Raw genomic sequence first — 16,415 nt, 5'->3', positions numbered from 1 at the left:
CTTCCCGGCTGCATGAGTTTGGACAGCTCTCTCCACCTCTGAGCCCCAGGGTCTTTATCAGTGAAGTAGGGACACCACTCCGTCTCTCACAGGCTGTCATGTGAATGAAAGGATGCTGAGCCAGGGCTCAAGTGGGAGTTCCTTTGCATCTGACACCAGTGTGAGTGTTCCAGGACCACTACACCCTCATTCTCAGTCATGGCCTAACGGTACCCTTGATTATCCTAGTGGGAGCCGACGGGAGGGCTCACTCTGCCTGAGTGCCTCGGAACCCCTGCACCTCCGGGGAGAGGTGGATGGGCCCAGCAGGTGACTGACACTGCTTTTTCTTGGTGCTGACACCTGGAGTGAGCATCCCACAGGTCCTTCAGACCCCATCCTGTGTGACCCTCAGGCACTGTCCAGCTAAGGCCAAGTGCTGCTGGGGCTCAGAAGAGAAGAGCATGGGATGATCATGGCTAAAGATTTTATTCCAGAAAGCCAAACTTGTCAGGGCTGCGGCTCTCAGGTGTCACGCTCTGAATTCAAAGTAGCAGTCCCGCCTCTGCCGCTCCTGTGGGGAGACCCTCTTCCCCGATGGGAATGTCTGGTAGGTCCTCAGGTTCTCAGGGGCCACTCTTAATAGATGCCACTTCTCCTTTGGGCTCAGAGGAGGCCTGGGGGGTGAGGGTGGAGCCAGTGTTATGCAGTAAGCCCGGCCACCAGAGTGAAAAATGCCCATTTTCCAGCCCGTGATGCTGGCTCTGCTGGCTGCTGGTCAGCTTAGCATCCGGTAAGTCACCCTGCACTCGAGATCAGAAGGACTTGTGTTTGCACAGAAGCTCAGTGGTTAAAAGTAAGGGCATGGGTGTCAGGAAGCTGGGATGGATTCCAACCCAGTTCCTGCTAGAAGTGTACACATGTAAGATGGACTGATGTTGATACCTCCCTCCTAACTTTGCTTTGAGGAGTAAATGAAATAATGCATGCAAAGCACTAATAGAATGCTGAACAAGGAACAAACACTCAACACATGTTCTAAGAATGTGCTGCAGCTACTGATGATGATGATGATGGTTATGATGGTGATGGCAGTGGTGATGCTAATGGTGATGAAGATGATGATAATGGTGATGGTGATGATGGTGGTGATAATGATGATAGAGATCATTGTAATGGTGATGGTGGTGATGATGGTGATAATGGTAATGAAGATGATAGTGATAAATAGAGATGATGATGGTGGTGACAGTGATGAAAAGGACAATAGCAATGAACCTCAGGGAAGGACAGGGATGTTCCCCAGGCCACAGAGATGATCAGAGTAAAGTCTGAGTGCAGGCAGTGACCCTCGTACTCCCAAACACCTCACTGGTGCTCTGTGTTAGACATGAACAGCAGCATGGGCTGTCAGGCAGTTGGAGAAGGAGCAGAGCTAGGGCATCCTGGGGTCCCTCAGCTGTAGGAGATGTAGATACTGTCTGGTGAGGTCTCGAGAGGAGACTTGTCCCCAAGCGAGGCCCCACAATGTCTCCAGGGATGGACTGACTCAGAGGCACCCCAAAGTGGTGAGATGGCCAATCTAGAATCTTAGCATTGGGGTTGGGCCATCTGGGTTCTCTCCGGTTCTACCTCCTACTAGACTTGCCATCTGTACAAGTCCCTGAAGCCATCACTAAGTCAGTTTCCCTATTTAGAAAATGGGTCCATCTGTCCCACAGAGAAGAATCTCTGCATGCTAAGCTGCTTCAGTCATGTCTGACTCTGTGTGACCCCATGGACTGCAGCCCACCAGGCCTCTCTGTCCATGGGATTCTCCAGGCAAGAGTACTGAAGTGGGTTGCCATTTCCTCCTCCAAGGGATCTTCCCAATCCAGGGATCAAACTGGTGTCTCATGTCTCCTGCATTGGCAGGTGGGTTCTTTACCACTAGCGCCATCTGGGAAGAATCTATAGGTGATATTAAATTGTATCTTCAAAAACCATTAAACTCTATGGAAAGGGTTGCTGCTTTATCAGTAACAGCAATGGCAAGACTCGGGGCTCCTGAAGCAAGCAAAGGTCAGCATGGAGTTGGAAACCCAGGATCTGTCCACTAACTTTCCTATGCCCCCTACTCCACAGGACACCACGGCAGACTTCAGACCTCCCTGCCTTGGCGTCAGGAGGGAGATCAAGGAAACCACATGCCTGAGTTATCTCACAGGGCAGAGCTGGCCTTCCCTGGGAAAAGGAGCTCTCCCAATTAAAAACCGTGAGATACTTTCATATTTCTTAGATAGACTGTTGGGCTTTGAAAAATATGGTCGGGTCCCTAGGAGTACGTTTCTTCCGAGTCTACACCGGGGCTGGAGATACAGTCCCCTGCTTTGTGTAGTACTGTACAGCTCCACCAGAGGGCAGCAGCTCCTTGCCGCACAGAGTAGCTGCGCCCGCGTTTGGACCAGTGTAGCTCCAAGGCTGCCATCGCAGAGGAACGGTCCTGCAGATTCAGGCTAGCAAAGATGATGCGGTATGGCGCCAAATTCCCAGTGCATCGGACCAGGCAGATGATCTTCTGATTCTGCCCATTCAGATTCCTGGCCTCCCCTCCTGAGGCTCACCCCCTAGCTCTGTTTAACTGTCACCCTGTGTGCTGCAGGAGTTAAAAGCCTTAACTCATTTCTCAGTCTGGGGGCCTGCAGGCCTGGCAAGAGCCGGCGCCCTGTGGACACGAGCTGGTGAATGCGCAGAGGAGGGGAGGGAAGGCACTCACAGGTCGGTGGGGATGGGGTACCGGTCCCACTCCCTCATAGGCAGCACGAAGTAGGGGACCCGGTGCACCAAGCCTGTCTTGTCTTGATACTGCTCCCGATGCTGCTGCGCCATCTACAGCCCAACCAAGGAAGAGGACCGGTCGTTAGTGCGCAGGAGTGACCGCGGGCGCCTGCTCCCTGCCCGGCTGTACCTGGGCAAGGGCTGCGGTCGTCCCCCCTCATGCCCCCAGAGTAGAGTCCCCAGCTGGCTGCCCTCCTGAGCCCCAGCTCCTTATCTGGTTCCTGGTGATAATGATACACCCCACGCCAGCTGTGCTGGTCGAGTCAATGAGGCAGGCGACCAGCAGAGGTGAGGTATGCGAGGCCCCGCTCAATAGGCGGCCCAGGTAAGCTGAATGCGCGTGAGCGTGTGTGTGTTTGTGTGTGTGTGTGTCCGACTCTTTGTGAACCCATGGACTGTAGCCCGCCAGGTTCCTCTGTCCATGGGATTTTCCAGGCAAGCATACTGGAGTGGGTTGACACTCCAGGGAGTGTCTCCCTTTCCCTCCCTCCCGGACAGGCTGTGCTTTGTGAGCCAAGACAGTGGTAGAGGCTTTCCCCAGGCCCCACAGCACGGTTCCACAGCTCCTCAGAGTCGGACCCCATCAACCTGGCCATCTCTCCTGGGGAAGCAGCCTTCTCATGCCGTTCTCCACCCTGGGGACCGGGAGGCATCCGGGTCCCTGAAATCAGGCTAGAAGGGATGTTTGCAAGAGAGCTAAGGGGCCATGAGGTTTCCAAGACCACAGCAGAGAGGGAGCCCTGGCCTCCCTGAGGTGGGCGAGTGTCTGTGAGCCTGTGGCCCTCTGGGACCAGGTCTGAGGGAGCAGGACAAGGACAGGATGGGGGTGTGGGCAGACGCCCCTCCATCTGCCTCTCTTTCCCCAAGGGCAGGGGTGTCTGAAGTCAACTTGGTGCGTTCGTATGTCCTAAGTCGCTTCAGTCGGTGTCCGACTCTGTGCAACCCTATGGACAATAGCCCGCCAGGCTCCTCCCTCCATGGGATTCTTCAGGCAAGAATACTGGAGTGGGTTGCCATGCCCGCCTCCAGGGGATCTTCCCTACCCAGGGATCGAACCTGCATCTCTTATGTTTCCTGCATTGGCAGGCGGGTTCTTTACCGCTAGCACCACCTGGCCCAGGCTCATCCTCAAAGGGCCCGTGGAGCAGGAGTTGGTGTTGGGTGGGCACTGGGATCTGGTATACTGTGAAGAATAGACCTGGGGCTGGAGCCTGCCTGGGGCTCCACCGTCCTCAATGTATGAGATTCATACTGTGGGTGAACCTTAGGGCTTTTGCTCAGAAAGGAGGTAAGTGAGGGCCCAGGGGGAGAGGCGACAACTCGGGGGAAGTGATGGTGGGAACACCCCAAAGGCCCCCAGCTCTCACAGCAGCAGGGGAGCAGGGGATGAGCCACTGGAGCCCCCAGAGTATGGAGGTCAGATTTTGGGGGGGGGGTCAGAGAAGCAGAGCACTGAGCCCCTCCACGTTCCCCAATCAAACTCACCAGGTTCCCTGATGACTCGGGGGCTCTGCAAAAGCTAACAGAGGCGCTCTGGAGGTTGAGAGTCTCCCCAGGCCACCAGCCATCACTCCCTCCACACGGCAGGGAAGAGGGGACGTGGGGGGCATGGGGAGGGGGTGGCAGGAGCCCAGCCAGGACCACCCACCTGGTAGAAGTAGGAGAGCTCGGCCCAGCGGCTGCTGTCCAGGTTGAAGCGGGTGTAGCTGGGGGTGTGCAGCCAGCGGTCCCGGGTGAGGGCGCGGTCCCTCAGCACTTGGGTGGGGTTTGGGGAGAAGATGGTTGGGAAGTGGCCGCCTTTGCTGAAGTCAGTGGAGCTCCTCCCCAGGGCTGCGTTGCGCTGGTCCTGGAAGTACTTGAGGGTGGTGGTGCCGTAGGGGGAGCCGAAGGAGAAGGCCACACCGGGAACGTGGCCTTTGTACCTGAGAGAGCAGGGCAGGGGGGCGGTGGAGGGCTCCAGGCCAGTTCCTTAAAGACTGGGGGCGAAGTCAGTGGGCCCTGCTGGTCACCTCCAGGTCTCGAGAGGCTTCCTAACGTGCCCGCCCAGCTCAGGCCTCAGGGGAAGGACACATGAGAGAGATGCTGGGCCTCTACCTCCCCACAGAGATCTCTCCAGACCAGAGGCTCCCAAGAGGGCCAGGACACCCGGGTCCAGTACTGACACCCCCACTGGACTCCAGCCTTTCTCCAGCCTCGCCTCTCTTGTCCCTGGGTTTCTCTCTGCCCTGGGTGCCATGACCCCGGTGGTCCTCTCCCTCTCCCTCCTCCCTCCTTCCTGCTGGTCCCACCTGAGTTTCTTGCTGGCAGCCTTGTCTCTGGCCCTGGGAAGATGGTGGGGTTGCTGAGTGCCTGTGAGCCTGTGGGGGTCACCTTGGCCACTTCCAGGGCAGAGTCCTCCTCTTGGCCCATGGCCTTCCCCCTCCTGGGTCTGGAGCACCCCCTCCTGCCTTCCAAGAAGGCCTCCTTCTTCCAATCCATCCCTCCCTGTCTCTCGCAGCCTCTGTCCATCCTCCCAGCCACCTGAGATCTCTCCTTCCTGAGCATCTTCCTTTCTGCCTACAAACATGCAAAGCTGTGCCTAGATTGCAAAATCCCACTCTTGGCCTTGCTGCTCTTTATAACCCTTTCTCTTCCTTCATTTCCAGATTTCTCCTGGGAATCCTCTGTACTTTCTGCCTTCATTTCTTCTGCTCACATGCTTTTCTTGACCTCCCTCAGCCTGACTTCTGACCCATCACTCATATGTGAGCTTATACTTCTTCATTAAGGTCATAGAAGATCATCCTCTGGGAAGACGCATAACCTGAGATAGAGTCCGTGAGAGTTCTTTGTGTTGTGTATGAAATGTAATAAAAATATCAGTTCAGTAATCAAGAAGCCAAAGACAAGCAGTGGGGAGACGCTTCTTCCTTCAACCCGAGGAGTCCTGTGTGTGGAGGGAGCTCTTCCATGTTAGAAGTGGAGGAGCATCTCTTTGGTGGGTGAAGCCCACTCTCCTTCCCCCCTTTGCTTGGAAGCAAGGAAGTCCACCCTGCTCCGCCATGCCCTATTTTGGGGAATCCACTCTGCCCTTGGGAGGAAAGCCTGCCCCAGCCCTGCCATCTCATTCGAGGGTTCAATGTCAACCCCATTCCCCAATGCCAGCTTCCCTCTTTTAGCTTCTTTCCCAAGTGGTTCAGAATGCAGCAGATGAAAGAGGTGCTGTCACCAGGTATTGCCAAATCCCAACACAGAGAAAATAAAGAAATAGAATGAAAACGAACGAAGCACCCATTTACAGCGTTCTGCAGAGAAGAGAGCACGACCCGAGAATGTGGAACTGGTCAGCCCTCCAGGTGGAAAGGCAGCTGCATGAAAGAACTCCAGAGATAAAGCACCAAACGCTCTTCCTAAGACTGTTCAGTGATGAAATCCTGCCAATCAGCAGTGATTCAAAAGAAAAAAAAATACTCAGGAATGTAGAACCTCTGTTAGAATGACTGGTGGTTACTTCGCATCTATTTAAATGCAGAACTAGGAATAGCTACTAGGTGAAGGCTGGTTGCAGAAAAGAATGTAAATGTTATAAAACCTGTCAAAGGAAAAAATAATTTAAGAAAAAATGAGGGGTGGGTGGAAGGGAGATGGGAGTGCATTTAGGATTTTTTAAAGCACAGTCAACCCATGGCATCTAAAATTGAAACACATTGGTAAAAATAACATAATTACTCTAACCCCATAACAGGTTTTATTCTCTCTCCCTCTCCTGTTCTCTGTTAGAGGGAACTTTTAGAAACAAATATCTCTTGTGATGAATTAGCATTTATCTAAAGTCTGTTCTTCGATTTTACTTCAGTATCTTTCTCTTCAGCTGAGTTTGAGTTAGATTACATTTCATGCTTTTCATTTTAAAATAGTAAATATGGTATGATCATCTTTTTATAAAACTGCTATCTTTTCTATCCATTGTCCACACACCCATCCATTTAGCCTTTCTTCTGAATATATACATAAAAAGAAACCTAAAATAAAGGTCAGGTTAATCCTAGGTGTTTGGGTTTGGGGTGATTTGTTGAGTTTTTCTTTAGTGGAACAGGTTATTTTTTTAAGTGAGTCAGATGGCGTCAAGAGATACTCATGCAGCTCAATATCAAAACAACAAGCAACCCAATCAAAAAATGAGAAGACTTAAATGGCCTATTTCTCCAAAGAAGACAAACGGGTGGCCAACAAACACATGAAAAGATGTTTAACATCACTATCAGAGAAATGCAAATCAAAAGTACAATGAGGTACCAACTCACATTAGTCAGAATTGATAGCCATTCTGAAATTTACAGACAACAAATGCTAAGAGGGTGTGGAGAAAAGGGAACCCTCTTACCCTGTTGGTGGCAATGTAAATTGATACAGCCACTATGAAGAATGGTATGGAGGTTCCTTAAAAAACTAAAAATGGAACTACCATATGACCCAGCAATTCCACTATCGGGCATACACCTTGAGAAAACCATAATGCAAAAAGGAACATGCATCCCAATATCCATTGCAGTACTATTTATAACAGCCAGTACATAGAAGCAACCTAGATAATGAATCGATGATGAATGGATAAAGAAGTTGTGGTACATATACATGATGGAATACTACTCAGTCATAGAAAGGAATGAAATTGGGTCATTTTGTAGAGATGTGAATGGACTTAGAGCCTGCTATACAGAGTGAAGTCAGGAAGAGAAAAGCAAATATATATTAACACATACTGCTGCTGCTGCTGCTAAGTCACTTCAGTCATGTCTGACTCTGTGTGACCCCATAGGCGGCAGCCCACCAAGCTCCCCTGTCCCTGGGATTCTCCAGGCAAGAATACTGGAGTGGGTTGCCATTTCCTTCTCCAATGCATGAAAGTGAAAAATGAAAGTGAAGTTGCTCAGTCGTGTCCGACTCTTCGTGACCCCATGGACTGCAGCCTACCAGGCTCCTCCGTCCATGGGATTTTCTAGGCAAGAGTACTGGAGTGGGTTGCCATTGCCTTCTCCGATTAATACATACGTGTGGAATCTAATAAAAAGTGGTATAGATGAACCTGTTCGCAGGACAGGAATAGAGATGCAGATGTAGAGAGCAGACTTGTGAACGAGGGGAGAAGGGATGGGGATGAAGTGGGACATTGGGACTGACATATATACATGAGTGAAATAGACAGCGAGTGGGAAGCTGCTGCACTGCTCAGGGATCTTTGATGACTTAGGAGGGATGGGGAGTGGGGTGGGAAGTTGGTTCAAGAGGGAGGGATATGTGTAACTTATAGCTGATTCACTTTGTTGTACAGCAGAAACTAAGACAATATTTAAAGTAAATATACTCCAATTTTTCTTAAAAAGCTACTTTATCAGGAACCCACCGTGTGCCGGCGAGATGCTAGGTGTCAACAATGCAAAGCCTGAATCACTCAGCCCTCCTTCCTCACTCCCACCCCTCACTCAGTATTTATTGAGTCCTGGTGTGTATGTGTGTGCATAGGGGCAGTGTTGGTGGTCAAGGATCCAATGCTATTAAACATGAGGAGGGAAGGCCCATTCCCATGGGCGGGGGGTGGTTGTATGGGCGGAAAGCTGGTGGAGCTCCATTAAGGGGTCTCCACTGGGGGAGGCTTTGAGGAGAACCTCAGTGTAGAGGAGGAAAGACCCGGCTCTGCTGCTCTTCCCCTGCACATCTTCTAGGCGCTGGTGTTGCCTCAGAGTCCTTTTCTCTCTTCAGGGACCCACTGCTTCTGAAAGAGCTCATTCACATTAGATGTCCAACACCAAGGACACCCAGATCCGTGTCTCCAGCTCCGATCTTTCTCCTGGTAACAGATCCACACATCCAGCTGTCCACCGAGGGCTTGCCTGGGGCATCAGACTCAGCACGACCAAAACTAGCCTGCTGCTCCTCCTGGCTATCCTTGTCCTGGTTAACACCACCTCCATCTGCAGAATCCCCCAGAAACCAGGCCTCACCCTACTAACTGCCACATCGGGCCTCTCTGCCAGTCCTGCTTCTCCCCCTCCTTAGGGATTGCCCACGGCCCTCCTCCCTCCCAGGGCTACAAGCCGTCCTCATTGCTTAACTGGGCAGCTTTGGATCTCGTAGAACGTCCCCTAGACCAGCAGTCCCCAAACTTTCTGGCACCAGGTACTAGTTTCACGGAAGACAATTTTTCCACAGACGGTTGGTGGTGTGGGGGCTGGGGTGGGGGGCGAGTTCCGACTGATTCAAGCGCATTTCATTTACTGTGCACTTTAGTTCTATTATTATTGTATCACCTCCACCTCAGATCATCAAGCATTGGATGCCGGAGCTTGGGGACCCCTGCCCTAGACCAAGCCTCACCCTCTGCAGCCTGTTGTCCACACTGATGACAGAGCGATCCTTCATCATCAGATCCCCACAGCGCACCTCTCTTCTCACTTCCCCAGAGGTGCCCTATGCCCTGGACACGTCACTTACATCCCTGGGGACCCACATGCTCTCCAAGCCTTCACACACATTTCTCTACCTGGAAGGCTGCATCCCTGCCCAACCAGGGGGGTCTCACCCTCACTCACAGAGCCAGGCTCCCTGTGGCCTTCCCCGACCACCCACCTACCCAGCATCTCTGCCCCACAGTAGGATTATGACCCTTCATCCACATGGAGATACATATTAGTTCATCTCCTCTGCTAATGTGAGTTCTCCTTTACCCCAAAAACCTACAGTGCCCCTGAGTGCTTAATAAATGTTTGCTGTGGGATGCGGAAGTCCAGAAGCCGGGGGCTTCCCATATGCCAAGGGCACACAGGCACAGAACATCCCGCCCCTAGGGGCGGGTGTGCATCTCAAAGAAAGGAGCTTTAGAAAAGTGACGTGTCTTCGTGATTCTTCTCTCTGCCACACTCCTCCTCTGCTCCCTGCTCTCCCACCTTCTCTAAATGCCAAGATATTTGCATCCCAATAGAAGAGAAGCCCTCTCCTCCGCAGAACGTCCTAAGGTTCTGCCTGGATTCTGGATTCCATTCAGCTCCTGCTGCTCTGGGTGGGGTGTATGAGGGGTGTGTGTGTGTGTGTGTGTGTGTGTGAGCATGCACACATGTGCAGGCACATGCGCACGGTCATATTTATTTAGCTCTCAGCAGGCACACCTTGACCAGGTCTATGTGCCCGTTCTCTTGCATTTGTGAGCCATGAGCGTGATCACCCAGTTCCACGGTAGAGCCCCATTTTTGTGGAGTGTATGATGAACAGAAGGGGATGGTGTGTTTCACAACCGGGCATCGGATGGTCCCTACAGCACCGTCGCACCTCCTCCTCCTCCTCCATCCCTGCCCCTCACAAGCCTGCACACCGCACAAGCTTGGAGACGGCACTCAGCCTGGTCCACGGCAAAGGTCCGCTGTGGTTACTACGTGCACAGGGAGCCCTCCCTCCCTCCCTCTTAATAGCACTGCTTGGCCCCAAAGCTAGCATTCAAATTAATTACCGTGCACCATCGGGGATCCCCTGAGCAGCTTATTAACTAATTAACTTGTTACTGTTCAGCGTGTCCTCATTCCATGAGCGCCCTCTTCCCCACACACTTCCTGCTGAGTATGGTTTTGATCAGATCCCTCCCCTGGGCAACAACCTTCACGGTTCCCCACCACCTGGGAAATGAAGAACAAACTGGGCCAGGTGCACAAGGTCCTGCTTGACATGGGCCCTGTGAGAGGTCTTCCCAGTCCAATCATCTACTTCCTTGTCCCATTGTGACCAAGCAGGACCCTATGGGGCTTTACTAGGATACACACACATACCCCGCCCCCGACCAAGTCCTCTGCCTGCTCTTGTCTGTAGAAAAACTGTAGCTTCCTAGGTCTTCCCCAAATTAAAAAGAAGAAATTTCATCAGAGATGTGAGAAAATGCAGAAAGAAAGGGAAACAGTCAAGCAAGACAAAAATAATACTAGTTCGGCCATTAAACAAAGTCAAGCACCTCTAGTTCCTCCTCAAGGACTATAAATAATATTCTAAGCCATGTCCTGTGAGCCGTGGTGCAGATACTGAAACACCGACTAGGCAGAAGAAGTTAATTGCATGCTGCCCCCAAGTGTGTAGACCCCAGACTGGTTGGAACCAGAAGGTTGATGATGCTGACTCCTGATTACCTCACCACCGACCAATCAGAAGGATGCCCACAAGCTAATCAGGCACCCGACAATCCTCCTCCCTCACCCTTGTCTTTAAAAGACTTTCCCTGAAAACAGTCAGTGAGTTGGGGGCTTTTGAGCACCAGCTACCTGGACTCCTTGCTTGGTGCCCTGCAATAAACTTGGCACTTTCCTTCACCACAACCCAGGTCAGTAGATTACCTTTACTGGGCACAGGCGAGCAGACATAAGTTAGGTTCAATAACAGCTTTGCCACTCCAGGCAAATAGGCCATTTTTTGCTTTCAAAGCATATCCTGCTGGTACCTCCAGTTCATGCCTTTCCCCAGGGCATCCCCTCCATTCAGAAGATGCTTCCTCCTCTCCCCAGATTCTGATGTTATCCATCCTTCAAGGTATTTTCATATATCCCCCTTCCCATCAAGCCTCTTCTGACCCACCCATAGGCCATGCCCATCCCCACCATTGAACTGTCTCTGTTCTTCGTGCCTCTCTTATGTCTCAGCCCGCATTCTGCTGTGTTGCAAGCATCTGTGCCCTGGTAAATTCTTCCTTTCTGAACTGTAAAATCCATGGGGAGAGAGGGCTGCGCTACTCATACTTGCATCCGCATATTCCTGGTACTCAGCAGGTGCTCAGGAAATATTTGCTGAAATGATTACCAGCTACCAGAGGCTCAAAAAAAGACTTTGATAGGGCCACAACTCCTGCAGCTGAGGCAGTACATGTCCTTGCACACTTGGCACCACCAGGGTCCCCACGACCCAAGCAGCTGTGCCACATTCACGCTCAACCCTCACTGGGGCAGAACTGCCACAGGCAAAAAAAAAGCCTTCCATCTATGTACACAGGGTTGCTTCGGTCATGTTCAATTCTTTGTGACCATGTAGACTGTGGCCTGCCAAGCTTCTCTGTCAGTGGGCTTCTCCAGGCAAGAATACTGGAGTGGGTTGCCATACCCTTCTAGAGCACTGTATTTCCTGCTGCCCTAGCCACCAACTCCCCTGTGTAAGCTGCCAGAGCCCCTGTGATCCAAGTAGCTGCACCATCTCCACACCTGGCCCTCACTGGGGCAGACCCAAGTCCTCCAGGGCAGCCACAGGAGAAAACCACCTCTGCATGTGGACGACCCACATGCAGAGGTGGAAATAAAACCATAATTGAAACCCAGGGTCAGTGTGGCTAAGGAAGAAGACCCAAAACCTTCCCACCAGCTGTACAAGCTGCAGATTAAATCTACATGATCAACTAGGCAGACTCCGTGTCTATGGAATATATAAAAGGACATTGAGAGCTCCTACAAAAGAAAACACAATAGTTCTGATAGCTGTGGACATTAGAGGCAAGAACACACAGGAGCAGGACCAGATTAGAGTCTGAGCTTCCCTGGCAGCAGGTCCAGAGACCAGCGCAGTGTTAGAGGGCATCCTAGGGAGGTAAGGTGGACTGTGATTCCCAGAGAGGGAAAGGATGCTGACAGCAGAAACTCAAGAAAAACATTTATTATTCTTATGTTTTGACTTGTTCTGTAGTTTATTTGGGAATTTTTCTTTTTTTTTTTTTCCTTTTTTTTGCCTTTTATATAGTTGTCAATTTTATTAGCACTATAAAATCTAATTAAGCTTTTGAGCTTTTTTTTTTCAATCACTTTTTATTGCTGTTATAAACTTCTGCCTCTACATTGGCCTTTTGCAGTTCTGTGTTTTCATTTTTCTTCTCTTTTTTCCCTCTTTTTTTAATTTTTAATTTTTTAAACCTATTAATATTTTTCTACATGTATTCCTTTGTTTGCTTTTCCTACTTTTCTTTTCCCCTTGCAGTTAATCTTTAATATTTGCTGAATTGAACTGACAAATGGGAGCGCATTTCTAAGGGCTGATGACTCTTTTGGAGAGAGGGAGAGTCCCTGTTACAAAGCCTGGGTCTCCAGGGGCCCCCATCTCCTGTTCTTAGAAAGGTTCCCCAGTTCCTCAGGGCTGTGTGAATGGCATCAGGTACCTATTGGGGCACATACATCTCCTACCTCCTCCTGGGCAGATGGCCTATGTTTTGTGCCCAGGGATGTGTCTGGACTAGGTGATGGGTGAAGTGTCAGGGGAGGCAGAGAGAGCCTGGGTCTACCCTAGAAGCAGGAAGCACAGAGTCAATGTTCTCCCTTGAAAAGCCTTACAACCCCAGGAACTCTGACCCAAGAACTTTCTGCTCACTGCAGAGATGGGACAGAGGCCAAACAATGGCACAATATCTGTGTGCTGATTGTGTGCTGGTCCACTAAGGGACCAGATGGAGCATCCTAGTCTGAAGACCAGCATGCTATTCCTCTCAGTACTTAGAATCAGGCCTTGAACACTGTGGAATCTAACTGATGAGAATTGCTAACAGCCGTGGACAGCAGGGTGTTGCCATCACAGAGACCTGGCTGGTGAACTTGATGAATGACCTTGGGCAATTTCTCATCTGGGTTGTTGTGAATATTAAAAAAAAAAATGTTTGTAAAAAGCCCAGCTCAATGCCTGGCAGATAGTAGGTGCTTATACATGGGCATTCACAGTGCTGCTACAGGGCATCAGTGACCTGGTGGTAGCCCAGCTCTTCCATCACCAGCCTGAGGCTCAGGCACATCCCCCCTGCACAGACCTCAGTGACCACATCTGGGTTGGGAGGTGGGAAGGCTGGACTACCTGATTTCTGAGGTCCTTAATACTTGTCAATATTCTCTGCCTCTATGAATAAAACTGGTAAGGGGGATGATTTGAGTGTCAGAAGAGACTGGTTGCTCTTAAAATCCTGTGATTAATCTTTGAAAAGGCATACAAAAGTAATAATTACCTAAGTGTGGCGAGAAATCTTGGATTCTTTCATTATATTAATAAAATCACCAAAGAGGTAGTACTCAGACACAAGACAACACAATCCATTCCTTATTGATGAGACTCTTTAGGGCAAGCACATCCCTCCCAGAAAGATCCAGCTAAGAAAGTAGCACATATAGGCTCAGCTGCTCATGCTTGGAGCCTTATTTATGATTCACTTGTTATCACAATTTCTAGATCAATCACAGGACAGGGCACCCAAGGGAACTGCAGACAAGTGGTGTGGATAGAGAAGCATCCTAGGATTGCTTCTGAAACATGCAACTTTCCTCCCCACAACCCCAGACAGACTAGGGGAGTTCTGGGGGAGGGTTAGGTTCCAACAGAGACGGTGGTAGGCTTAAGAAAAAAAAATATCAATGAATAAAATCAAATTTCATGCTAAACACCCAGAATATGCTGTAAACACCACTATCCAAGGCTGCAAAGACTGTTTTGAACTAAACCTTATGTATTCACACCAGACTGAAACCCATCCAGGGCAACCTCCCTCCCCTCATTTGTTTGTCTTAACCCAGCATCTGGCCCATCCCAAGCACTCAACATGTCTTTATCAAGGGAATGCCCAAATGATTGAAAGAATTAATAGGAAAATCCTTATTCACCTTTTCTAAGACACCAGGCTTGACTTCAGAAAACAACTGTGACCTAGTAAATCAGCTTTGCCAGATGGGAGCCAAAGCAGCTTTTGAGTTCCCCAAGAGCCAGGAAAGGCCCTGTCCACAATGGGGCTGGCTTAAAGCTACAGCCCCTGCCTTTAGTCACCGCACCACCTCTGTGTGCAGAAATGGCTTTAATATCACAGCTCCTCCATGTCTTGCTTATTCTGCTTCAAGACAATCCAAATGTCATATAAAATATACAGTGGGACCTCTTCTTGATTTTGTGGTCTACTTAGTTTGCAGAAGAAAGCCTGTGTTTTTTCACCCACACGGAGTTGGTGACTGCAAAACTCTCAAGACATTAATTTCATTTATCCATTTAGTAGCGATGTGCAGACACAGTGCAGGTGGATTCTCAGAACCTAGCCCCCATCCTCAATGCTTACGTCCACTGGTAGGAGAGAGAAGACCGTCTCACACCTTGCAAGAGAAGGTCGGAAGTGGAAATCTCACTTTGAACGAAAGGACCAAACAATGGAGGGGAAGAGTCAGACTTGCACCTTAGAGGTTCGGATTGTGAAAACATCCAGAGCAAGGAAAGGTAGGTTCGGCCCTGCATCCGACAATGCTAAAGGCCGGGAAGCTTTCAAAGGCAGCATTCTTCAAGGATTAAGTGAGGTCAGTGGGAGAACCCACGACGCGTCCGAATTCTTTCATCTCTGCTTCCGGGTGCGCACCCGCAGGCATTCTGGATGCCCGCACTGTTGAGGGACAAAGAGCTCACTTCCTTCCCCAGGACACCTCATCCTCTTGTTTCTGCCCAGCGTCTCCAAACACCAGCCCCACACGCTATCTTCCCCTCCTCTCCCTGATCCGGACCCCACCCACTGTTAGCCCGGGCAGGCGAGCATGGCCCTCGCTAGGTACGGACTTCTCACTGAAGGGGAATTGGAGAGCCCCCGCCGCACCCAGACACTGCATGATCTGAGAGTGCAGGCCCCTGGGGAGACCACCCCGCCAAGTGAAAACTTGGCCCAACCTGGTTCCTTCAACTTCAAACTCCGCGGGGGCGGAGTTTCGAGGCGGGAGGAGGGTTTTGTGGAGGGAGGACAGGAGAGACTGCCCCAGGGACTCAGACCCGCACCCCTACCCCAGGTTCAGGCGCGGCCGACGCTCGGCGGTCTTACCCGGGCATGAGGCCGGGGGGCACGTAGGCGGCATTGAACTCTGTCAGGAGGGTGCCCGCGCTGCGAGAGGCCATGATGGGGGCGGCGAGCATGTGGCGAGCCCGGGCGCTCCGGCCCCACGGTTAACAGCACGGGTCACCCGGCAACCGTGCGCCTAGCAACGCCAGTGTGGGGCGTGCGTGTCCCGGGGGCCCGCACCCCTCTCGCCGTCCCCTTCTTGGAGTAGCCGCCGGGACGCGCCCACAAGATGTCCCCCTATCTTCACGTGCTCTCTTGTGTGACCCCAGCAGATCGTCGCTCCCACCCAAGCCTCCGTTTTCTCATCCTTGAATGGGTGCATCTTGCGGCTTCACTGCCGGCCTAGGTGCGTGATGCGCCGATGCCAGTGCGGGACGCAGGTGGAAATGGCGCACAATGCCGCAGCCGCAGCGCTGCTCAGCCCAGCGCCCCAGGGGCACAGGGACCCCAAGAGCCGTCGCATCCCAAGGTTGCCGACTGCGCCTCAGTTCCATGGGGCCTCCCGGAGCGGGCTTCAGGCGTGTGTTCCGCTTGACATGTTTGCCCAGGACTCTCTGTAATTTAAATGTGTGTGTGTGTGTGTGTACACGTGCACGCGCGCGCACACACGTGCATCGGAGCGAGGGACATTTTTCTCCTTAATCTCTTCTTTCTCCCTGGGAACCTCCTTCTCCTCTCTTTCCTCCCAAAGGCAAGAGAGGGGCAAAGCCAATCGTGAAAAGGTCTAGAGTGTGATTCATATTTGCCCCATCTCTGCAGTTCTGGCCCTCCTGTGAATCCAGGGTTGGGCCTT

The 16,415-nt window shown here is 51.3% G+C and overlaps 1 protein-coding gene across 1 annotated transcript; it reads right to left on the bottom strand.

Moving 5' to 3' along the window:
• Positions 1-511: 511 nt before the first annotated feature.
• CIMIP2C (ciliary microtubule inner protein 2C) lies at positions 512-15,678 on the bottom strand. Its single transcript, XM_061156216.1, has 4 exons — positions 15,605-15,678; positions 4,445-4,718; positions 2,735-2,847; positions 512-656 (listed from the first exon to the last, which is right to left on the bottom strand). The coding sequence occupies exons 1-4, from the start codon at positions 15,676-15,678 to the stop codon at positions 512-514; spliced, it is 606 nt and encodes a 201-aa protein (XP_061012199.1).
• Positions 15,679-16,415: the final 737 nt, after the last annotated feature.

This window comes from Dama dama, chromosome 11 (genome assembly GCF_033118175.1).
Source record: "Dama dama isolate Ldn47 chromosome 11, ASM3311817v1, whole genome shotgun sequence".
Lineage (NCBI taxonomy): Eukaryota > Metazoa > Chordata > Mammalia > Artiodactyla > Cervidae > Dama > Dama dama.
Note: the sequence above shows the minus strand (reverse complement) of the source record. Positions and strands in the feature narration are given on the sequence as shown.